This window comes from Siniperca chuatsi, linkage group LG3, assembly GCF_020085105.1.
Source record: "Siniperca chuatsi isolate FFG_IHB_CAS linkage group LG3, ASM2008510v1, whole genome shotgun sequence".
NCBI lineage: Eukaryota > Metazoa > Chordata > Actinopteri > Centrarchiformes > Sinipercidae > Siniperca > Siniperca chuatsi.
The window spans coordinates 13,095,295-13,120,225 of record NC_058044.1 but is presented as its reverse complement, the minus strand read 5'-3'; the positions used below and the strand labels follow the sequence as shown (position 1 = coordinate 13,120,225).

The following is a 24,931-nucleotide window of genomic DNA, read 5'->3' as shown; positions in this document are numbered from 1 at the left end:
CACTTGTTTAAATAAAATATTTCCCATGACATTATCCAGTCAATCGATGCCATTTTCACAACACACAAACGACAACGAGATACAACAAGCTCAGAACCCAGACACTAGATGATCTGTCATCTGTATAGTATGTATGCTGACATTAGTCCTGAACCGATAATGAAATAGTCATTACAAGCAGCCTCAGGTAATTTCTTAGTTGATTGCAAAATTATGCATCTTGTAATTATCTAAGTAATGATTTTCCCGTCTTACTTTGATAAAGTAATGCATTACATTAGAATACAAACTCATACACAATATCAGCATCCATTAAAAAATAATACTTTCCTTCGTATTTGCCATCAGCCATCCATGAACAGTCAATAAATCAAAAGAATTCGCATCAGTACCGACAGCATGCTGTCCTGAGGAATGGCTGATGTAAAGTGAAAGTGTGTCATCACTCGACATGTTTTGATGGTGTTCATGGAACCCGGGTCATACATGCTATGTTTGGTCTTCCAGCTGGTGCGAGCATTTTTAGTCCTCTCTGTGTCCTTTGCTGTGGTTAATGAACCCTGGCCATTTCCCTGATCTCTCTGCCATGCCAGAGGCTTAAAAATACCCTCAGAGGAAAAGCCTGTTGATGGCCGCCTCTGATCCTGCTAATCAAATGCTCCCCATGCAGGAGAATAACAAAAAGCACCCCACTTTACTACCCTCTAACTAACAACATCAGAAGCTTCTTTCATTTTATCTGCTGTCCAAACCAAAGTCTAATAAACTTCTACTTCCAGAAAAGTACAACCCTTTTCCTCTTTCTCCAACAAATAGGGCCATTTTTAATTTGTAATTGTGAACATTGACTGCTCTGTGTGTTAACACGCTGGCTCATATCACAGGCCTCTCCAAGTGGGCTAACAATACTTTCTTGATTACATAGCCTAATAAAGTGGAATGAGTCTGGAGATGTTATCGACTCCAGTTAAAGGATTCATCACATACCTTTGTGCCTTTGAATTCAGTTTGAACAATGTTACAGACTGAAACCTGATGAGCTAAAGTTGTTCATCCTGGATCGCCCTGCTGCTCTGCAAGCTCAATGTTTATGAATGGAAATTTCTGAGATTGTAACTCGATTCTGAAAGTATGCATTTCATATATAGAGAGTATTATTCAACCCTATCTTCTTCAGTTCTATTAGGTGTCCCTCAGTATGCGTTAAAGCTGCTTTTACCTTATTTCTAGCATTTATAAAAATCATTGAAAAACAAGAAGCACTTAGAGAGTGAATATCTCCACCTGTACAATTCAATGCAAGCATATCCAATGGCATCAAGATACCATTAAGTTTTGCAGGATTGTTTTGAGTTGATATGTGCATAATGTATATCTTTATAAATGTAGTTGCAAATGCACAGTGTGGTCAAGAGATTATGGCAGTTTGTGTAAAATAGACCACACAGTATAGCAGTGTGGGCTCATCCACATATGTTATGTACCAAATTTGGTGAAGATTGAAATGGAGGAATGGTGAATGGTTTTGGAAAAAATTTAAAATGGCGAAAAATCTGTTAAGACCCAGATAAATGTTGCTTACTGATAGATGAAACCAGGAACACAGAACACAGGAAATTTGGCTTCACTTTTCACAATTTAGGTGCAGAAATATAAAGTGTGCTATCCACACCACAAACTAAGACTGTGTTTAGGCCGACAGTAGCACTGTGTCAAAAAACGACATTTCATTAATTTCAATGAGACCACTGCGATGGCAGAAGGCTCTGGTAAATGGAAAAAATGCAGGGTCTTCCGGCAAAAAAGTTTAATTTACCATAACTTTTTCTGCAGTGCAATGCGACGTCACCTGGCATGGTCAATCAAATACTGTATTGGTAATGTGTGATACTACTATTTTACCTCGTAAACATTGAGGCAAAGCATAGCTCTCCAGAAACTGTCTTCTAGTATTATAAACAGCTGTGCAGTGTTTTGCCTTTCTGATAAGCCTCAGAAATCATGAGGCTTGTCAGAAATCAAAACTGGACTTCCTGGATCACATTTCATCTTCTCACTGGTATCTGCAACAACACCAACAAAGCCCCTTACATTTTTTTAATGCAGTGCTATTTATGGTCTGAATGTCTGCTAACCTGTTCATCTTTAAGCCCATCCATGAAGTCTGTGAAGTAGTTTTTGAGCTGTCCTTCTAATTATTTTACTGACAAACAAAAAGTTAAATAATGTACCAAGAAGGTTATTTGGGTGTAATATGTAAGGCATCACTGACACAACAATATAGTAAACCCTATAGCTGTATTGCCTCAAATAACTACACCATCACACCTTTCAACAAACTAGCACTCTCCACCAGAATCTCTCTTTCTCTCTCTCTCACACACACACACACACACACATATGTATTCCCTCTTCCACTACAGTGATAATTAAGTTCTCTGATTGCACTGTATTATGACAGAATTAATGAAGCTTTTAATGAAAATTAGTAACACTTGGCTGAGGCCCAGTGTATCAGACATGCTTAGCAGCAAGCTGCAGTAAGCACAGTCAGATAAGCAGGGCAAGCCTCCAGCTCACTGAGACAGAACACAGTCAGTGAAGCTGTGCAGCTCCCGCGACTACCACGTCTCTGTACACACTCAAAATATCACCATCCACGCACCATGTAGGATCTGCAGGGCAGCTCTTTACTGAGGCACTAATTATAATCTACTGTTTTGGTGCTCTAATTGTTCCAGCTTCAGTCTGACGGGGAAATATTATTCGCCTAGGTAATCCTCGTTGGCTGGATGCCAATGTAAATATCAGTGCTGCATTTTAAAACCAGGAAAATCAAAACTTTGCATGGTGTTAAAAGGTCAAACTTCTTATTTATCTCATACAGTGTGAAATGATTTATTATCAGTAAGGACGATAACACTTTCCCAAGATCCAACTCGGTTCAATGTGAAACAAAATGATGTGGTTAGCTGAAAATGGCTGCTCTATTATCATCAGTCAATGATAATAACACTGTCACACAAGGAGAAAGAAACACATTTCCTATATGAATGAGGCATCATGCTGTCTTATTGCTGTAATGTGGAGTAAACAGATAATTTACAGCCAAGTCAAGAACCCGTAGGATTAAGTGCTTTGTCATCCTGATCTTGTACAAGTAGTCTTCCAGGGTTGCTGCACTGATCTGTCTCTTCCTCTTTGAATCCTCCCTGAATAGCTCTGTGTCAGCCTGGCTGTAAGCACGGAGACTGCGTGGGACCCAATAAATGCAAGTGCCACCCTGGCTTCACCGGCAAGACCTGCAATCAAGGTGAGCTCTCGCCTAGAACTTGTAGACTAAAACACAGTGAAAACACAGTTGTTACTTTGCAGTTGCATGTGATTTTTTTAGTTTGTCATAGGGCACTGAAATTGAAACATACACCACAAAGAAAAAGGGAGAGTCAGGGTATAAGATATGGCCCTCCTGAACACTCATGACTCAAAAGCCCACCCCAAAGGAATGCACAGGCCTGCTGACATGCCTGTGCCCTGAGCGATGCCGGGTAATCAAAGTTTATTGTGGCCAGGTCTCCACCGCACAACAACAGCATATTAAAGTTGCCACTTACTCATGGAGTGGAAGCTGGTTTGCCACCAGCCGACAGTAGTGAGATGCTTTAATCACAAGGGGAGGAGGCGGAAAGAGAGCTGATTCAGCTTGCATGGAAATGAGTGGTGAGGCCATGTTGAATTATCCTGGGAGTGCATCCTCTCCTGTGCAGATAACATCTCAATTACTGACCTGAGATAACTCGACTTGGCTGAGTGCAACCGATGCTATTGAAAGTGTGTTTCTGTGTGTGTGTGTGTGTGTGTGAGAGAGAGAGAGTTTTTGTGCATTTTCATCACTGACAGATTGGACATGTTGAAAAGTGTTAAAGCGTCCCAGTTAGATGTAAGTTGACATGCATCCAAGCAGCTTGGAATTCACGCCCTAAGACAGGAATAGGATAGTGTGTAATTAAAAACAAGGGTATAGGTGGTGGTGGGTGGTGGTGGGTGGGGTGGTGTTGAAATCCTTTCCGGAATGTTCCAAATGACTCATCCTGCATTTTGAGACTATAGGTGGCTCCTGTCTGCCCGGCCAGACGGCTGTACTTTGTCTTAATCTGCAACAAAGGAGAGAGGAAAAAGGATCTGCGTCTCATATCCAACTACAATAGACTTTGCGGCCAACCATTCAGACAGACTTATCTGACAAATGTGATTCCAAGACTTTCAAGATGAAACTGTACTTTCAAGTGATCATCGAACCCCCATTTGTCCAATAAGTTTTGGACGGTTTACAGAGCTTACCATTTTATTCAGCTTTGAGTGGCAGACCTGCCCTTTCAGCCTATTTAGGTAGAGATAACCTTGGATTCAGTTTTGAGCTGGCACACGCTATGGAAACCAATTTAATTATTTAGATGCCATAGATTAGATTTTCTCATTTAAATGCAGCCTCTGTTAAACATTGATTTGAGGTTTAATATTGATGTGCCAGGTGGCCAATGTTTCGAAGCATTCTAATACCCTGCCACCCTGGAGCACTACATTTATCTTGAAGAGTCAACTGGAGGAGTGAAATAATGTGCCCAGAGCTGCTTCCCTGACCTCCATGCTGCTAAAGGTCAAGTAGTCACCCTGATACACTGTAAAACATCATGCAGCAATTTTATGAAATCAACTAATATTTTACTTAATGTTAATATATACGTTTTATTAATTTTAAGAAACTTATTTTACTCTGCTGTTCTATATAATAATGATCTATAAATTGTGTGCATTATAATGTCTCCAAGGAAGATGCTTAATGAGTAATAAGCCAGCACTGAAATATTAAAATGCAGACTTACTGATGTTCAGAGAGATATTTTGCATGCATACACAAATGGTCACACATTCCTGTGCTGTAAGTGGGAGGGGTGGACAGATGTGTGACCCTGGAGGAGCGCTGATTAACAAGACTGTTAAACACCTTAGGAACACCGGTTGTATGGCGCGGAAACAAACCCCAGAGGAAACATGAGTGTTTACACTAAACACAAGCATGGCAGAATCTGTACTGTATTGATTTCATCACTCTCAGATTCAAAGCCATATTTTCCTCTGTCAAGTCTTTATGAGCTGGTACTGTTATGAGAGATTTATACTTCAAGGACTAGATGTCTGTTTTTAGTGCCAGCTATTTTTACCTGCCAAATCATTCACCTTAGTGTTTATTTCGCTTTCATTGCTTTTCCTGTACAGAAAATCTCAATATCTGAATGGGTTATCATTTGCATGAATCTGATTATGTTCATCATTAAATTAAGAGGCACTCATCTGTCAAGAATAATAAGTACTACTTTGAGAATCCCTATCATTTTCAGAAAGTGCTTCACCTTTGGTGCTGATGAGAATTGTATCTGTCATACAGCATGGTGAGGATAGATGAATACGCTCTCGCTGCACAAATAAACTCATTATAGGGATAATCTGTTTAACAATTTGGCATCCCGCTCCCCCTGCTGATCCAATCATTTTAATAAGATGATTATTCCGTGCAGGTGGATTTAATTAGGTGTAGTTGACCTGCTGTTAAGACACTATTAAAAGATTTTGGAATGACATCTCTAAACATCAGAAGCAATACAGCTGTTTTTTTCTTCTCTTCTTTTCCCCCCTTGTCTGTCAGCCAACTATATAATTAATACCACATCAAGTATTATAGTCTCGCACTGGTTAAAGTAAGTATACAATTTGTTTCTGTATCTGTTTTTAGAATATTAGCTAATATCTGGACCTTCCACTGCTTTATCTTGGTGAAGCCACGTTGCTGTCTGTTTTATGATTACTTCCACTAATCTTCTCATGAATTTAATTCAGTCTAGGTGTAGACATATACTTTAGGGTTGTTGGTTTAGAAACAGATCCCTCTCTGTCACTGTGTGTCTTTCTGGCTGTCTGCTGTTAACGGTCAAATAAACAGCTACAAGTGTTTTAAGTATTGCATGCATGTCATCAAACTGTGTATTTTCCTTCAATTATCATCTAATTACTCCAAATTGTATTTGTTTTATCTATGTTCTCATTTTAACAAGGTCATTAAAGAGGTATGAAGTAATATTTGACTTTAACTGACCTCTATAAAAGGGAAATGAAATACAATTGATAGAACTGATCTCCTAACTTCCTTTGAAATGATACAAAAAATAAAGTCACATTTTCACTGTAAAGGTGAGTAAGCAAGTCACTTACTACCAAGGTTGAACAAATGTATATGAAGAGGCAACTTATTCTAATATATACACTACGACAGTATGCCCTTATTACCAGGTGCTTGCTTACAGGACTGTCCTCTATTATTGAGCCAATGAAAAGGCACAGAGAATGTCAGGAAGGTGTCGCATGGCTACAGACCAGAAAGTCACATTTCTTAAGTCCCATGGGTATCAATCTCAGATCCCATCAGATAATCATGCAGAATTTGTCTCTGGGGGAGATTTGTGGTATGATACTAAAGTCTCATCTTCCAGTAAAGCTGCTCTGTCTTCCATTTTCATGTGATATTATTCAAGTTTAGCTTTTGTCCAAACAATTTAAAAATTTACTGTCCAGCATATACATGTAAATGTGAATTGGCAATATTTTAAACACCTTTAAATATAAGGCAGTTGAGTGCAGCACCACCACCAACTACGGCCTCAAAAAAGATAAAGTTGAGCAACACCTATTTTGCACAGCGTTTATATTGTTGCATGCCTACATACGTTTGTATCAGAAGAAAGTCAAACTCTTATTAGACAGTGCTGCACTAGTTAGATGATTCTCTCAGGGAATTATTGTTCTTGGCTACTAAAATGTCTTATACCAATACCCATCCATGGTGCCTGTTTGCAGATAAGGCCTGCAACAAATGTTAGTAAGAGTTAGCAAGAATTCAGTAGGCTTGCATAACATCTCAGTTTAAGTTACCGCATCCCTCAATAGGGAAAAGCTTGAATGATTTGAAGTGTGCAAAACAGTTAGAAGTAGCTGTATTATCTTCCTGTCACTTGACAATAGCTGTTGGTAGCATACTCCCGGAGGAAAGGTTGCAGGGTGGAAGGACAGAGAGGGGAGGGGCTGAAATTCTAGAGGCTGATGTGTTTTTAGTCAAGCAATAATTTGTCTCTTTAAATGGTAACTCCTGTCTACCTTTGAACCTCCAGATACAAATTTACAAGGGATCCACTGAATCCGTGAGATACTGTAATTCTCTCTGACAAAAAAAGGAATGCAGAAGAGAAAAGAGGGCAGGAGCAGAAGGGACGTAAAAACACTTTCACTGTTTCTCCCTTGTGCCCTAGAATTTTTTTCTGATACCCAGCTCATGTCCAATTCCCACAAGTGTAATCCTCTTTGCTGCATAATGTTCCTCTTTACTTTCCAGGAATGTGGTGTGGTCAGAGGTGTTCTAATCCATTGGTTGGTGCTTTTCATTTTCACTACATCTCTCTCTCTCTCTCTCTCTCTCTCTCTCTCTGTGTGTGTGTCTGTCCTTCTTACTCTTTTTCCACCCTTCACAACTTTTATCTTCAATCAAACTCCTTTCCTCCCACTCCCCCCATGCCCTCTAACCCATTTTCTTTGATCTAAAGAAGAAGAGCTGGACTATTTAACCCCACCAGTGTGGGCCAGTCACCTCCCTATCTTTCTTCCTGTGGACCATCAGCCAGCGAGAGTAGTGATGGAGGGTGAGATTCATCGATCGACCTCCCCATCTCAGCAACATGCATGGTGCTGCACTGTGCGGACTGAGGAGGAGTGAATGTCACTCTCAACTATTTTCTTTCTGCTTCCTGTCCTCCCCTGGCAGAAGAGACACCACCCAAGTGCAGCTTTTCAGTAGAAATGCCAGCATGAATGCCAAGCATGTCACAGTCTTTACCACTCTACATCTGCCTCTCTTTCTTTCACTCCAAGTTTCTCAGTACCAAAGAGCCATCATGATTTTGCCATATTGCTCTGCCCCCTTCTTATCTCTCATTTTCCTCTCCAGTTTTTTGAGCACCTGGAACAAAGAGCTCCTCCTTCCCTTTAAAACCATCATCGACATGGACTCAGCACTCATGACTCCCCCATCGCTGCTAGAACAAGGTCTTAAGTTCTAGCCAAGTGTTATCTTCTTTAGAGACAAGCATATCCCCAAGAAAGAGCCCGCTGCTAATCTCTCTGTCAGTGATAGAGGCGTGTCGGGAATGTAGCGTTGCATACCTCGATGGGGCTGACCCAATAAATCACTCCACTTTGCATCACTTCAGATGCGTCTTAGCAGTTAATTTACAGTACAGTGAACACCCCAGAGCGTCTCTCCACCTCTGCTATCGCACAGGTTTCTGCAGTCCTGGGGCCGTGTCGAACTGTCAGTTGGTGGCCATGTCTGTCTGTTATCTCTTTTTTCCCCTCCCTCTGTGTCCTCTCTCAGTCTTGTCTTTAGTGTCTTCTCTCCATCTTTCCGTGTTTTTTTCTACACATAGGAGGCCCTGGCTGTGTCTTGTGTCTGGCATGTGCTGATGCTCATGGAGCTGCCTCTCTCTGATAATGTGACCATTTCAATAATCCCTTATTTACATTTTTAAGCTGTTTTTCAGTGCAACGGGCAAGTGGAGACCTGTTTCCCTGCCACGCTGACAATGGACAGTGTTGCTATGGTTTTCTGTAATCGCAGTAATGAGAATGCCAGTTGTTTACTGTGAAAACCAGGGAGGAAAACAGGGTTGACACCACTAATTAAAAAAGTGAAGAACGAGGATGTGATTGTGTGTTTGTGCGTGTGTGTGTGTGTGTGCATGCTTTTGTGTGTGCAGGTGTGAACAGAGCTAAGTCTTCTGTCTGACAAGGACAGGTCAAATCTTTTTGACTTAGTTTATTTTGATAAAGAAATAAGAAGCATTAATATCAGTCCACAAAGAATGTAACAGGCTTTTAAAAATGCTTTAAAAAACACAGCAGCCCTGGTTATGTGTGTGCAGTGCAACTTCAGTATTCCTTTTGGCATGACATTCCACCTGCGTTTCCACCTGCTTAGAGAACCTCATTTTGCAAGCACAAATACAAACAGAAAATGATGTGGTTTTAGCTTGAAGAGGCGAACACACAGATCCCAAGTTTGCATTTGGACTTGCACAATGTTTCAGGAAAATTTGGCCCTATATATTCATTAAGTGATTTCTATATCTGCTGATACAATTAGATCATAATATTAAACACTACCATTAATCAAATAGGTTGCTTGACACACATGTCCACATTTAATAGAATAAATCAATTGTGATGTTTTATAACACTCTAAATGTCTGCTCCTTGTTACCCTTACTCTTCTTCAGTGAAAGTAACTCTATAAATGTTTTATTATAGTGGCCCTCGTGTAACAACTGCATTCACAAACCGACCCCTTTATATCCAGAAGAATTTATAGTTATGGAACATGACTTAAAGCCTTGTGGCACATGGTAGGATTCAACAAGCAAATGGTGAGTTCAAATTCCAGTCACGTCTATTCACTCTGGCCGCTAAAGCCAACATGGCTTTAGTGGCCAGAAGCTACCATTAATAGAAGGTGTGGTCTGTGGATATACAAACTGGGCATCTGCTCCGTCATTCATCCAAATTAATCTATGGTATCTGTTAAATGTAAGAGGTATGTGGCACTCAAAGAATGCACCCTGCATATGTCCACGGAGCTAAATACGGCACCATTTACAATGCGGCCGGCCAAGATGAAAATGACCCCTCATGTGCTGTACAGTGAGATGAAATATATTTGTGATAGTTCTACTATATCCCAGAAACAGGAGGTGATATTCATAGTTTCAGTTATTTATAATTCTTGGAGCCAGTGTCCTTTGGGCCTGGTACTCCCAAGGGACCGCACATTTAGAAGAAATATGTGTAATTTTTGCCAAGTGAAATATTTACTCCCATCAATACCTGTAGTCTTCGTACCTTTCTATACTAATGGTACTGAAACAAAGCCAAGGGTGGCCATAAATTCTTTCAGCCATTCATTATCTCAGCCTTGATTTAATCTGAAAGAATATTTCAAACATCCAGCAAAATTAAGCTCAATGATATGGCAACTTTCACGTTAAAGGAATTATAACTAACAACTAGCACAGCTACAGTATGATTTTGTCTGAGATCTGAGCAACGTCAATTGTTTCTTGGTGAATCACTACAATGATATTTGGCTTAACGTGTGTTTTACAGGTTGTAAAAGTAATGTTTTACCCTCAGAGCCACTGATTCCATGACAATTACCCAACACTGCAGTTGGGAAGATTGCTAGAATATGCTAAAGTAGAAGAACTGTTACTTTTCCCAAGTATTAGTAAAAGTAAGAAGAGTAAGAATACTGTACATTTTGAAACCTACTCAAGAGATGTTCTTCTGAAAATGGCTGTGAGCAAGAGCTGGGGCCATGAAGATGGTGATCTGGTAACCATAACCAGTTCAGTATGAACACGCCTCACCATCCAGTCCCTCTTCAAATTAGTAATGATCTGCAAGAGTAGTGACACTAATTTCTTTATGAGAAAACTTAATCTGCTTTAGGAGGAAAAATACATTTGATGCAAACTGAAATGAAAAAAATATTCCTCTCTTTGTCAGAACAGCACAACTCCAGGCTACTCTATAATGCCTCTCTTTCTCAAAGTATGAGTGCAGAGAGAATCAAGAATCTACTTAAATAAATTATTGAGTGTACTCAAATATACAACAAAGATTCTCAATTACAGTAATGAGAGTAATTAGTGACTTTCCACCACAACTACTGGCAGCATGATCAATATTATAGTAAGAACGTGTGTGCATCTAGAATGCATTGGTCTTTTTCACATCAAACATTTTGACTTTGTCCTAGTAGGAAAAGCACAGGTATAACTAGTAACATTTCAGTCAGGACACTCATGTCAAGTTTTAACCAATTATTTCAACATGACATGCATTTTAGTTTGGCGTTACAACTCTGCTCATGTGATGCTCTGGAGCAAATTTTGAGAAAGCTTGAACAGACTGTCCCTGAGCTCACAGCCCCCCAGTAGAACCTGAGATATACAATATGTGATATTTGAGAGAAAACACACCTAATGGTAATATTGGAAGATACTAGGAAGGTGGAGGGAGTTACATTAGAAGGCATAATAAATTATCTCCAACCAGACTATACTGTATGGACCACTTAAATGAACGGGATGGTCGTGGACATGATAATTGGACTGTAAAGAGAACACGTGACTATAAAATGACTTCTTTCCCTTCTGCAATGTTCCATTAATAATAGCTTTGTTTTATTTAGATGTCCCAGTATGCCACCATGCACAATACCAGGCCCAATGGACCTCTCTTACAGTGGACATTTGGACTTGTCATTACAGAAAAAGCACAGGTGTAATTTATAACATTAATGATGGCTCTGTTCCATTTAGGTATGCCAGTGTTCCAGCATGCACAATACTAAGGCCCTGTACCTGGAGCATAATTAATCTTATTAGTTACTAATTAATGTTGTGCATTTAATGCTATGACATGTCCAAATATCTGCCATACAGAGAAATCAAGCTCTTACTGGTTGGTTTGCTACAGTGCTGTGGATGTCACCTTACTTTAGTTACATTCCTTAAAATAAGATTTCAGTGGAATCTACAGTAAGAAGAAATGAACATAAATATATTTATTTAATTTAACCACTATAAGCCCTTCACATGGAAGACACTTTGACTTGTCATAGCAGGAAGTACACAGGTGTAACTTATAACATTAATACTCCATCCATTCAGGAGTGTCAGTATGTCATTCCCGTGAGGCAGCATACACAACACCAGGGCCCTGCGACTGAAATACATAAATGGAATGCAGACATGATTAATGTTATTAGTTACACCTGTGTTTGACTAGTCAAAATGTCTGCTGTAAGAAGGGGATAATGACTTTAATTTGCATAAGCATTTGACAGGTGTTGAGCTGAGGGCATATTCCTTTCTCCCAGGAGCCCTCCCTGCTCCGAAGTCAGACAGCATCATTTTCTAATAAGATTTTCATGGGCTGTTGTGGGTGAGATTTCTCTACTTTTATGCCTGCATAAAAACATTGAAATTATCTATGAAATAGTGCTGGATTTTGCAGCTACAGCCAAATGAAGTTGTGGTGAGTCAGAGGGTATAAAATCATCTTTTATCACTTGCAGGTAATGGGCAGGTTGACAGTTGACACTGGCTTCCTGTTAAATCATCAAAGAGGGAAGTTGCAGGCTTGTCAGAACATGGCAACACTTCACTTCCTCGAAGGCACCCCCACCCCTTCAAAAACACACACATTAACGCACACACAGACAGACAGACACCTTAAACCCAAACATAAATGGATGGGTGAGGTTTGACATGATTGACCTCTTCACCTTTGCCCTCTGACTAATTTCACAATTTCACTAATTGTAGGAGGGTCTCTCGCTCTCTCTGTATCTGTCCTCTAGTCCACTTATGCCGTCTCTCTCTATCTGCAGACCTGAATGAGTGTGGGCTGAAGCCAAGGCCTTGTAAACACAGGTGCATGAACACATATGGGAGTTACAAGTGCTACTGCCTCAACGGCTACATGCTGATGCCTGACGGGACCTGTGGAAGTGAGTCTGTCTCTCACAAACACACACACATGTCTCTGTGATTGTACACACTGTTTGTATTGTTGTCTGAAATGATATTTTCATTCCTGATCTATTCTCTCCCTCATCTGTTTTTTTCATAACCTCGCTTCTGCTTTGTAGCCTGGATGTGCTACTGTGAAGCCGTTTTTCACTCCACTACAAATGTATTCATCTGAATGCCTGCGCAAGGCAATGCTGATGACATATGCTCTCTATTATAAAATACATTTTCCCACTTGTGTGAGTACCTCTGACAGCATCCCCACAATCCTTTGATAGACTATTTTGATTAAAGCCCTGTGTTGATCTGCTTCATTATAGCAGCTCTACAGTCTGAAGAACCCCTGTGAAGAACCCTAAGAGGGCTAAAATGAAAAATTTGAAAGAAACACAATCTTTAGACCCTCAAGTGACTGTGCAGTTCTTATTGGTTGCCCTGAGGTATTTCACAGAATAGGAGTTGATGCCTGTACATGTCTCCCTGTAAATTCTGTTTCCCACCTGATAACTATTTTCACCTCACGTTTCCACTCGAGGATGGCGTGACTCCCGGTACCTCATTTTAATTAGTTCTTTTTTTATCAGATGAAAATTCATTTTCCCCCCTTTAAAGTCTGAATTGCTCAACACTTGATGCAATCTCAAACTATTCTAGGTGTTGTTGTGTGATGATAGCATGATAGTGTTAAACACCTTGCCGCTCTTTTCTCCCCTGCTACTGCTTTGATCAATAGATCACTGTAGCATTTAATCAGCCTGGCCTGCCTTAGTCATCAAACTGTACTCCAGGGTGCCTGCGGCAGCTGAAGTAGCAGCAGCAGCATGAGCCTCACTTTTAATTTCCTTTTTAGGGTCCGACGTTATTGAGAGAGGCTGAACAAAATCCGTTCCATTATATTATTGTTTTGGAGGGTCTTGATCTGCCCCAGCACGGCTCAACAACAGAGGTGCTGCACACTAGCGCTTCGATACGGTGGAGATGGATTATGAGTCTTTAGGTGTAGGAAAGGATGAAAGTGGGTGAGGAAGAATTGTGTGGGCTAAGGTGTGAGCACACAGTGACTGTGCAGCACAGGAATCTAATAACGGCAGAGTGTGTGCTGTTCTGTTGTCTGCACCCCAGGGTCAGCTCGGCTAATATCAGAAAAGGCAGGCGAGTGGCCTTGGTCTTACACACTGGCTGGAGGATAAGGATAAAGTATGAGTATGGATGTGAGAAGGAAAGAAAGTGAGAAGGGGGCACCAGCATGTGTTAATATATGTTGTGTTTCTCTTGTGTCCATCAGATGCTCGCACTTGTGGCATGGCCAACTGCCAGTACGGCTGCGAGGTGCTGAAAGGAGAGGTCCGATGTCAGTGTCCGTCGCCAGGGCTACAGCTGGCTCCGGATGGAAGAACCTGTGTTGGTACGTCCCAGTCTTTATATATCGTCACAGGCCTGGAAATTGAGCCTTATGTTACCACTCCCTTCCATGCGCAACTGATGTAAAGCATCACAAACAAGAATGTTTTATTTCTTTTTTTTAATGGGTTCTTTTCAGCCTTTAAATTTGCTGAGTGATAATCAAATGCAACTGTTTTGGCAGAGCAAGAAAGAAAACTTGGCAGTGAAAATGCAATTTGGGAACTCAGACAAAACCTCTTTGCAAGCAAAGCTGAAATTCATCCAAAATATTTACCAATACGTCTTTTTTGCTTTGATCAAGGACCTCAGCAATTTAACAGTCCTTGTCAACCAAAATGGTGACTATTTCCACTTGCTTCCTACAGCTTATACAGCAGAAATGTGATCAGGGGAAGCCCACCCCCCTACCCTCCTCCTATCCTCCCCTCCTGCTTTTATTAAGTGGCACAACTCCTCAGATGGGTAACTAACAGATGAAGGGGCCAGTTGAGGCAGTTAACCTGTGTCAGGTTTAAATACAGGCTGTTCCAGACTGGACTGTTCCTGCTGCTGTCTTACAGCCCCACTTAACTGCAGGCTGGCTAATGGGGGGCGGATTTCTAAAACAGGACAGACATCAATCATGAAAAATGATGGAGGAGGGGAAGGAAAGGTTGCCTGCCACAGGTGTTACGATAGTTTAATGGAATGTTTCCGCATCCCTCGGGAGGCTGATGTTTTATGGAGAGTTTCTAATCATATTTATGGAGGTGATTCCTTCTAGGAACCAGAGCCTTAGATGGGGGAGTTTGCATAGATGGGGAGCTGTTTTTAATCATTATGATGCTGTGAAATTGAATGTGTCAACACATATTTGTTGTAGCTTTAAAAGTGACCTTGGCCTATTTTTATCAAGCTTCCAAGAATTATGCTTAAGAATGCTCTAAAGATCCAGCTTAGGAGTAAGAAAGTACTTGACTGAGGGTGAAGAATAAGACTTTTTATCAAGCAACTTATTCCTACTTACAGCAAAGTGTAAAGGTTCGGTAACATTTCATTTTTGGCTTCTATTCTTTGCAACTAGGAGTAAAAGTGAAGAATGTTTACTTTTATCTTTCACTTAAGTCCAAAATGTAACTTTTAGCAGTTTGACATATATAGGGCCAGATGTGGATTTATGATTTGTTGTGAAATTTAGTCTGTTTTAAATATCTAATAGATTTTTAATAAGACTGTGCACCTGCTATTTGTGTACTTAATATGGATTAGAGCAGAAATCCCTTAAGAGAGATGTCTGATGATCCACTAGAAGGAAGTATAGACTTGTTCTTGCACTGTGACAGAACTGCCACAAAACCCTCTGATTAATGGCAAAGTGTACTGATGTTTTTGCATTGTTGCAGAAGTTCGGCATGAGACAGCTTCATATTACAATTCTGCCTCTCATAGAAATTGCTTAATGTATCAGACGAGTTGTCAAGTAAAACCCAGTTGTAAAGCTTAATATTGGCTGGCATATATGTAACTGTGACTGAGTATGAGTTTAAATCTAATGCTTAAAGATTTGCTAATTTGGAAGAAAAGTAAGAGCTGTCTTCAAAGCCAGATGTAAACAGTCATAAAAGCAGGCATTTGTAAGCAATTTTATATTTTGTATAAAGACACAGTGACTGTATAAATGTGTGTATGTTTGTATTATGTAAAGCATAATAATTCACCACTGCACTGTCAGTAGCTAAATAATTCAGATGCAGTCTGTGCAACTGTTGGCCATTAAGCAGCTCCACTAGAGCAGTTTGGAATTAAGTGCCTTGCTGATGAGAACCTCAACAGTAGTTGTTATGGTCTGAGAGAGCTCTACCCACTTACTTCACTTGCTTGTTTTCCTAGCTGATCCAGGTGTCTCTGTGTTTTTAAGGTCCCTTTAAACAACAGTCCTTGTAGCACCACAGTTTCTCAGCTGCATTATGCAGCAAATAAATGATAAATGATTTTAAGGCAAATGCTTTGAGCCTCTCTGTGTCTAAATATTAATGGCCACATGCCTGCAAAGGTGATCAACAGAGACACTTAGAACAGGTCTTTAAATAATGAAACAAGGTAGTGTGCATTGTATTCTGCTCACTGAACAGAATACATAATGTTCTTTGTTCATAAATGAATACTAACCAGGGAAGGTGAAAAAGTCTTCTGGTATGAATAGAAATGTTTGTTTAGTTTTGGATTAAAATGCCTTTTTAAACCTTGAAGTTTGTCATTGCAATATGTTATTTTGAATGTGTTATATACTGTATATGACCAAGTCTAAAAGAAAATTTTAGTGAAAAATGATGAATACATTATGTTTTAATTTTAATATTTTCTTCTGTGTAATAACCTTCTCCCAATGTGTTTCCTTGCAGATGTGGATGAGTGTGCAGCAGGGATAGCAGTGTGTCCCAGGTTCAGGAAATGCATCAACACCTTTGGTAGCTACATCTGCAAGTGCCACGAAGGCTTTGACCTGCAATACATCAATGGGAAATACCAATGCACAGGTGCTGTCTGCAGTGAGACTTTTACTGATAAAACTTACACGAGTCATAGATGTGCTGAGATGTTTTAACTTATAACCAATTTATTTTGAGTGATGCAGGTGTTGTTTTTACATCAGAAACAGAGGGAGCAAGTTGAAAAGATAGCACACACACAAACAAAATGCACATTAAAGGTTAGGGTTACAATTACTTACATATAGTAAGTAATAGGTAATATGAGGCTTCAGCAGTCTGAATTAGACAAATCAAGTGCTTATCTTCCAAAATTAGTTTTTTTAAATTAGTCTTTAGTACAAAATTCCATCTTTTTCTTACTGTCCCTTGACTACAGTTCAGCAAGGAAAGATTTTTAATTTTTTAATGTGGAACTAGTATTTATAATACTATATTAATACTATAATACTATAATACTATATTATATAATATAATATATTATACTTTTTAAGAAGTTGATCCTACTGTATCACATTCAAATATAGCACTGGTTAGGACACTGAAAATGTCTTTAAAATCAAAATAGATAAAAAAGTCAGTTGAGGCTGTATCATGAAGTAAGATTACTGATTCCATTCTGTCACATTTACACAGTACTCCGTAGTTGAAGTAGTAAACAAAGAAAATAGGTAATAAAAGAGGAACTGAAACCACTTCAGAATACTTCAGATTAATAAACTGTCACCAAGCCACTGCAAAACTAATTCAAACTGCTGGTTCTGTTTCATGTTGTGAAATTTTGCCCAAGCAGTGAACTTCAGCTAAATACACCATACTTATGAATACCTGCCATCTAAAAATTGTTCTCAATATTCTATACGAATCCACATGTTTACATCGAATCTTAGCAGCATCTGGAAAATACACCATCTTCAATCTTTATTTTTTCATTAATTCATTTTTTAGGCGTTCCAAAAAAAAGGGTTGAGCAGTGATAGTTAGTTTGGCAGTTGCTCCTAAAATGCTTCAAAGACCTTGCAGCTCTATATCAGGGAAGATTTTTACCAAACAACTCTCTTTATGGTTTTGCTCTGGCGTTCACTGTTACTCACTTCAATGCTTTCACTAATAGTACATATAACATAAACTTTGAGCCCTCCTTGAAGTGGATGTGAAGCAATTAGCCTTTGATATTCTGCTGTTATGTCTGAAACTTTTTACACTTGCACCCGGCAGCTGAATGTTTTTATGTTTCCATTATCTTTCAGATGTAGATGAGTGCTCTTTAGGTCAGAGCCACTGCAGCAGCTTTGCCACCTGCTACAACACGCCAGGCTCATACAAGTGCAAATGCAAAGACGGCTACAGGGGAATGGGCCACGACTGCAAACGTAAGAATTTAGAACAAGACCCTGGCCTCGATGCTCACTTTTTCAAAGAGGAACAGGGCCTCACATTTTTGTTTTCTTTGCCCATGTTTTTTAAAAAGGTAGGGAAGCAAGAGAGAGGGAGGAATAGCCCTACAAGCACAGAGCCAGGACTAAAATTCCTTTCTTTGTAATGGCTGTCAGTCATTACTTAAATCACCCTGCTCCCTTATCACGTGCCCAGAGTGAGCCTTGACTCCATTTTTGACATCTGGCCATTTTAATCAACCAAAAAGAGGAGTCATCATCCAATCTTTTCTGGTAGTTTGTTTCATTTTGCTTGCTGACACACACTAGTTCATTAGTCTGTGCGTCTGCAGTTTTTACAGCAGCTCAGTGGACAAGAAGCCATTTATTCTCCACAGTTATTTAATCATCTAACAGACACAACTGGTGTAACAGTCCATAGAGCAGAGAGGATGCTTCCTTGCGTAGTGCGCTACAAATACTTCACCCTGTCGCCTGCCCAAGGGGTGTGAGCCACAAGTGCTCTGGGAGTCAATATCCTATTTGTGTATCACATATCAAAGCTGCCTGCAACCTGAGAAGGCAATAACTGAGTTCAAACCACTTGCCTTTGTCCACTCTCATTCCTCACTCATGAAGCCCTCATGAAGCCCCCACCACCACCACATCACACCAACCCCCCAATCTCTGTCTCTGCTCCTGACGTGAAGAATGTGTGGAGGAACAAAGGAAAAGGAGGTGTAACTTTGATGACATCAGCAGAGCGAGGGTGATCTCCGGGGCACAGCAGCCTGTTTGACTGTGGAGATCATTCCACACACACAGAGCAGCTTTAGCCTGATGCTGCAAGGCCTCTGGCTATGAGCACACAAAGAATTACTAATCAGGACGAGCACATGAACAGATAAAGGGCCACAGTCAGAAAGCAATATTAATTTCACAAAAGCAGAAATTCACTGAATGTGGGGAAAATATGTCCACAATTGTCTTACAAAGAGCCCTAAAATGACTGATTTTATGGGCCTCTCTTGCAAGTTTGAGATTTGAGACATCCAATTTGTTTTAGGATGTTAACATTTAGTTAATAGATATCAGGAGAAGTCTCAGTAGATGAAAGAAAACAATCCTCTGCAAAAGTCAGGCTAATCATTGCAGTTAGTCTGCAATTCTATGCCTCATTAACTCTTACGTGCTCATATTTCAGTGCTCCATTTGAATTCTCTTATTATTTCAGCCATTCCTAAGGTGGTTATTGACCCCCCGAGACCGGGCAAACTGCCTCCAAATCATCACAACCGCATCCCCGACATGGATCAGAAGAGGACCACCACCACCACCATCCGCCCACAAGTGACTCAAAGGAGAATCTTCCCCATTATTCCCAAATCAACAACCGCCTTCACGACTACAACAACCACAATAATGACCAAAGCACCTCTGCCTCCAAAGAAGGTCACCCCACCTCCAGGCAAGCCGGCAGTTCCCACCCGGAAGCCCTTTGTCCCAACCAGGAAGCCACTGGTCCCCACACACAAGCCCTACATCCCACCAAGGCCAGTGGCTCCCACCAGACTTCCCCCGCCCCTGCCACCGGTCACACCAGTAGACAACACCATCCAGAAGGAGGTCACCAAACAGAGAGGGGATGTCCACAGTAAGCTTTTTATTTTATTCTGTGCTATTTTTACATAGCTGACTTTCATTCTTGCATGTTTTTTTGTACCTTTCACACCTTTTTAAATATACACACAAGTTCTTGACCATCTAAATCTAAGGTTATTCACAAACATATTTGAATGGTATGATTTATAGATGGGAATTCAGCATTTTGCGTCTTTTTTTAACTGATCACACATTCTGTTTTTGGACTCAAAATTTAATAATGTAAGCAAGCCTTTAAAGCTGTATTAATTTATTTTTGGCCACTTCAGGGCGGTACATAAACAACAACATTGACATTGGCATATTATCACTCATAAAGCTGGCATGGTTAACCTGTTAGCAAACAGTTGCCTATTTACATATCCAGGAGATGTGGAGCAACATTAGCATTTATTTGGAGTTGTGTTTCTGGCCACCTGATTAAAATAAGTCCCATATTCACTCTTTTTTTTAACTCTGTTTTGGTCTCTACCAAATCCTGAGGGAAATAACTGGCTCCTAAATGCTCCTCTGTGTTTACAAGCTAGTTGCTGAGAGTAAACCAAAACAGGAAAGCTGTGCCATGAAACCAAAACAATGAGCTGAAACACACTAAAATGCTCCATATAGCTGAGGGACACTCAGAAACACACATTGCTCATATAAAATATTAGAGCAGCTTTAGCAGCTCAGAAAACATAATAACTTGTGGTATTAGGTGGTTCTAATCTGTGTGTTTTGAAGTTTGATAGTTAGGTGAACCTTTTGTTTACTTTTGGGTCACAAACTTTAGCACTTATTTCACTTCACAATTCATCTTCATCAGTTCCCTGACAGGTCGGCTAACCAAATTGGAGCAAATTTGCATATTTCTTCATCTGAATCCTGAAATATTGTGTTTGTTATGAAACATGTCACATTCTGGGTAATCAGAAGTGGTGTTTACCTGACAGATGATGTGTATTATCATATTAATTTTGTATTCAAACACATGAATATGTGCATGTAACTTATCTGAGCAGTTGGCAGTCAGTTCCCATGTGTAAACAGTTTATCTGCCAGCTAACCACATGACAGATTTAATATGAAACATCTGGCAAGTAATTTGAAGATTGTTTTCAATGTAAACTGGTGAAAATGGTTGAAATCAAAGGTCACTGTCAGTATCAGATTCAATATATGCCAATGAGAGCGCTGTGCATTAATGCTTACAAGTAGTTTTCTTGCTGTAATACTTAATCCTCTCATATATGAGAATTCAAGGTGATAAATATGCAAATCAAGCTATATCCACCCTCATATTACAGTATGATACACAGATTGAGAAAAAAGAATGCCCATTTTTACAAGATGACAAATTAGTCTTATTAATTGCAGTAGGGTGCTAAGTGTCAAAGTAAGAATATTTTCCTCTCAAGGTATTTATCATTTTGGCTTCATCAAACACAAACTGGTGCTCTGCCAGATAGTTGTTTATCCACGTCACACAGCGCTCTCTGCCAAGCATGTATCTTTGACACCAATTACATTCAAAATGCATCATCAGTCTTTGTTTGAGTTTGACATTCTCGATCAAAACCAAATAATAGAATTTAATTTTAATTACTGTAGCAATAAGAGGTGGTTGAGATTGTTTCTTTTTGCTTTAACAAAGAAGGTAATCACTGCAATCATCTGCTGCTTTCTTCTCAGTGTTAAATGCATGCACTTTTTCATAACGGTGAATTGTTTCTTAATGAGATAATCCCTGTGACATGTGACTTGTTAAGCCTGAAACATTCAGCTCAGGGCCAAAGTCAGTTGATCTAATAAATGATTTGAACACTTTTTATTACAGTATTTAAAGGATAAGGCTATATTTTTTTGATTGTCAACAAATCCCATGAAAAGACCAGTTTATTTTAAGTCAAATGCACATACATACATGTTCATGCCATAAATACTCACTCAAGTGCCAAATGCATATTAATCCACATTAATCCCCAACAAAAACACTATTTGAGTAACCTTTGCTAAAAACTAAAGTGCCCAACTGCTTTAGGAACTTCTTCTAGTAAGAATAAGTGAACTTTAAAGGATTGAGAGGCACAAACAAGATAGGGAAGTTGGAACACATTGTTGATTTTCAGTCTTAGTCATCTGGACACTGTTTTCAGAATCAAGACGTTTCGGCTCCCATCCGGAAGTCATTCTCAATTGTGAAAAATGGACCGGGAACTCAGAAATTTAAGCTACTCTGTGTTACATAAGCCCTGCCCTCAGGAAGGAGTCTACCTGAGTATCTGCTGATTACCCTGCCTAGTTTCACCTGAAACTGACCTAATTGTTTCCATGATGGCCCAGTAATCAATAATCAGGCCTATTGTTTTCTGGCTGCACCTCCCTCATCACTGTTAAGTACCTGATTGTTGGATTTTGGAATTTTCATGGGATTTGTTGATATTAACAAAAAAACTAGAATAATGCCAGCTTTATCCTTTTAATGTTTTGCATTGCTCAAATGTAACTTTGTATATCCTCCAAGTTCTCGCGACATACAACACACAGATCAACCAGAACCTACTCAAATGTGTAGTTTCAGTAAATTTGCACATTATGATACACAGCCATATGGAGAAAAAAAGCAGCAGGAGGTGAGACTTACTGGAATGTTTAGTCCAGATGCAACAACAGTAAAAATTGCTCTAAAAAATGAACATATATAGAAGTATCTCCCTGCTTATTTTTTGCTGCCATGCTCACTTGTAGGCACAGCAAACTCAAACCTACCATTAAGCTCTTTTGACATAGAAATATCTGGTGAGATGCAACAGCAAAGTACAGGCTAGTACTCATCATGCCAGATGGCATCACATAATTAGAAAAAGGAAAGAAGGAGGAGAAGATTACATTAAAACCTGTCTACACTGCTTGGGGGAGACATCAATCTAATAGCTCGCACTACAGCAGAGCAGTTCTAGAAATCAGAGCTTCCTGAAGATGGTTTGAATAAGATAAGAGAGGGAGGGAAGAGAGACAGCACTGAGTGATTATTAAAATAATTAGACAGAAATAGGAATCATTTGAATAAGAACCTCATGGCATGAAGAACACCTCAGCTGTGCCTCATGTGCAGGTGTGTATTGTAGTCAGAGCAATTTTCAGAGCTGTGTAGTTTAGTCTGTGTCCCGTGAAAACCTTGTACCTCCAACCTTTTCTTATTTTCAGTTCAGGAGTAGTTAAAGAAATTCTTCAGTGTTTTGGGAAATGCACTAATTCAATGTTCTGCCAAGAATTAGATGAGAAGATTGATGCCACTCTCGTATCGTGTGTCAAGTATGAATCTGGAGCTAGGAGGTGAGTAGCTTAGCTTAGCATAAAGCTTAGTATAAAGAAGCAGGGAAAGGGTTAGCCTGGCTCTCCCCGAAGTTCAAAAACACACCCACCAACACACGTAAAGCTCACTTATTAGCATCATGTGTTTAATCCATACAGAAACAGAAATGTAAAAAGTTACTAGGAGTTACTTGCTGTAACTATTTATTGGCAAACAACAACTTGTCCTTCCACCCATCACTTGCAGTGTCAGTGCTAGTTTCCCCCTGCTTCCAGTCTTTATGCTAAGCTAAGCTAATTGCCTCCTGGCTCTAGCTCCATACTTAAGAGAGTGGCATCAATCTTATTATCTAACTCTCAAGTAAGTAAGTAAGCGAATACGCATATTTCCCCAAACTTTTCTCTTTAAAGGAGTACATGCTCCTATATAGGATGAGAAAACCTTCAAACCTCTGAGGCTAATAAAACCCTTTCAACATCATCTCTATTGTGTCACAAATGCATTTACATTAAGTTTTAAACAAGGCTGTTTTCCTAAGCTCTATACAAGTTGGCATTTGGAGATTCAAGGTTTTCACCCACAAACAGTAATGTGAATATCATGATTTAACATCATGTCAACAAAGGGAAAGTCAGTTCCACTGCATCTGAAAAAATAAAAAAGTAGAAGTATGCTGTATTTATAATTTCATTTGTTATTTGTCTTTGCAGAAACAGTGTCCCAGTTACTCTGGATAATCTACTGACCTTGCTGTAAAAAGTTTTCAATTGAACTACTTTCTACTGAAGAAAAAGTCACATGAAAACTGCTGACAGTGAGGTCTGTGGATCATACAAAGTTAGACTGTTTCTGGAAAGACTGGTTGTTGAGTTTTTCATATCTACATTTCCAATGGTTTGAGTAGCACAACTGAAATTCCATTCACCTCCATTGTATGAAATCTCTTTTTATGTCATTTGGATGTGTCTTTATAACTTTATATACAGACAATGTGACATACCTACAGAGAATGATCACCTAACTTTGGTTAGAAATCTCACTGTTTGTTTATTTGTTTACATGTTTTGTACTTTGATTAAACTGACCCTATAACATACAAAATGGCAGCGAGGAAAAAAAATATAACATATAAAACTACACCGTTTCTTTGTCGGAATTTGAGTAATTATACAATGCTCCTATCCTGTCAAGATAGGATATTCAAACACAGCTATTTTTTACTTGTAGTCACAGTTCAAATTACTGCTCCCTTAATTGGCATATTACCTTATTTACTCTTTATATATCTGCTATTTCAGGACTGGCTGAGTACTGTATGTGTGTGTATGTGTATATGTACTGTATCTCTAGGTTGTGTAGCGGCAACATTTGCACAGACGTTGCATCAGATGGACCATCGCCTTTTTCCTTGATACGATTCACATTTGACTTCTGGTGTTTCTGCTCTATGACCGAGCCCAAGAAATCAAGGGGGGCTTTGTTCCTTAAAAGCACAGACACACACAAACACAGGCACACACAGAGACCTGGATGCCTAGGATTGCTGGAGAGCCTGGTGTGAGTGTGACCTCCCCGCTTTCAGATTCCTTCGACTGTCAGACTACATCGCAGTCTGCCAGTTGGTTGTGACCCAATGTGGGGATGGGCCCTTTCAGTGCTCAGGCTGACTGGAGGGGGCACATGTTGGGGACTCTGGGGGACTGATGGTTCAAGTGCAGGTTACAGCCTATTCATGGCATAGGAGCAAGAATCTGCTGGGATGCTGGGAATAGTTTTATTGATAGTTTGCCTCATTAAATTCCACTGACTTGTCAAATCAAGTCAATTTTATTTATACAGCCCAATATCACCAACCACAAATTTGCCTTAAGGGGCTTTACAATCTGTATACGGCACACTCTATCCTTAGACCATTGATTCTGAAAAGGAAAAACTCCCCCCCCAAAAAAAACTTGTCTTTTTGGCATGCAATACATACTAAAACTAGAAGGGCACTCAGAGCGCGCAGACCTCCGCCAAGGCCAATAGTCC

At 39.7% G+C, this 24,931-nt stretch overlaps 1 protein-coding gene across 7 annotated transcripts in view; it reads left to right on the top strand.

The window, feature by feature from the left end:
* The window catches only part of npnta (nephronectin a), a 46,160-nt gene that overhangs the window by 15,062 nt on the left and 6,167 nt on the right, over positions 1-24,931 (top strand). For 2 of the 7 annotated variants that reach the window (XM_044190145.1, XM_044190146.1), the window contains 7 exons: positions 3,221-3,313; positions 7,650-7,745; positions 12,554-12,673; positions 13,981-14,100; positions 16,481-16,615; positions 17,818-17,940; positions 19,178-19,597. In XM_044190145.1, coding sequence (XP_044046080.1) covers positions 3,221-3,313; positions 7,650-7,745; positions 12,554-12,673; positions 13,981-14,100; positions 16,481-16,615; positions 17,818-17,940; positions 19,178-19,597 — 1,107 coding nt within the window. The remainder of the gene's footprint in view (positions 1-3,220; positions 3,314-7,649; positions 7,746-12,553; positions 12,674-13,980; positions 14,101-16,480; positions 16,616-17,817; positions 17,941-19,177; positions 19,598-24,931) is intronic. The other 5 variants (XM_044190147.1, XM_044190148.1, XM_044190149.1 and 2 more) reach the window with 3 other exon arrangements.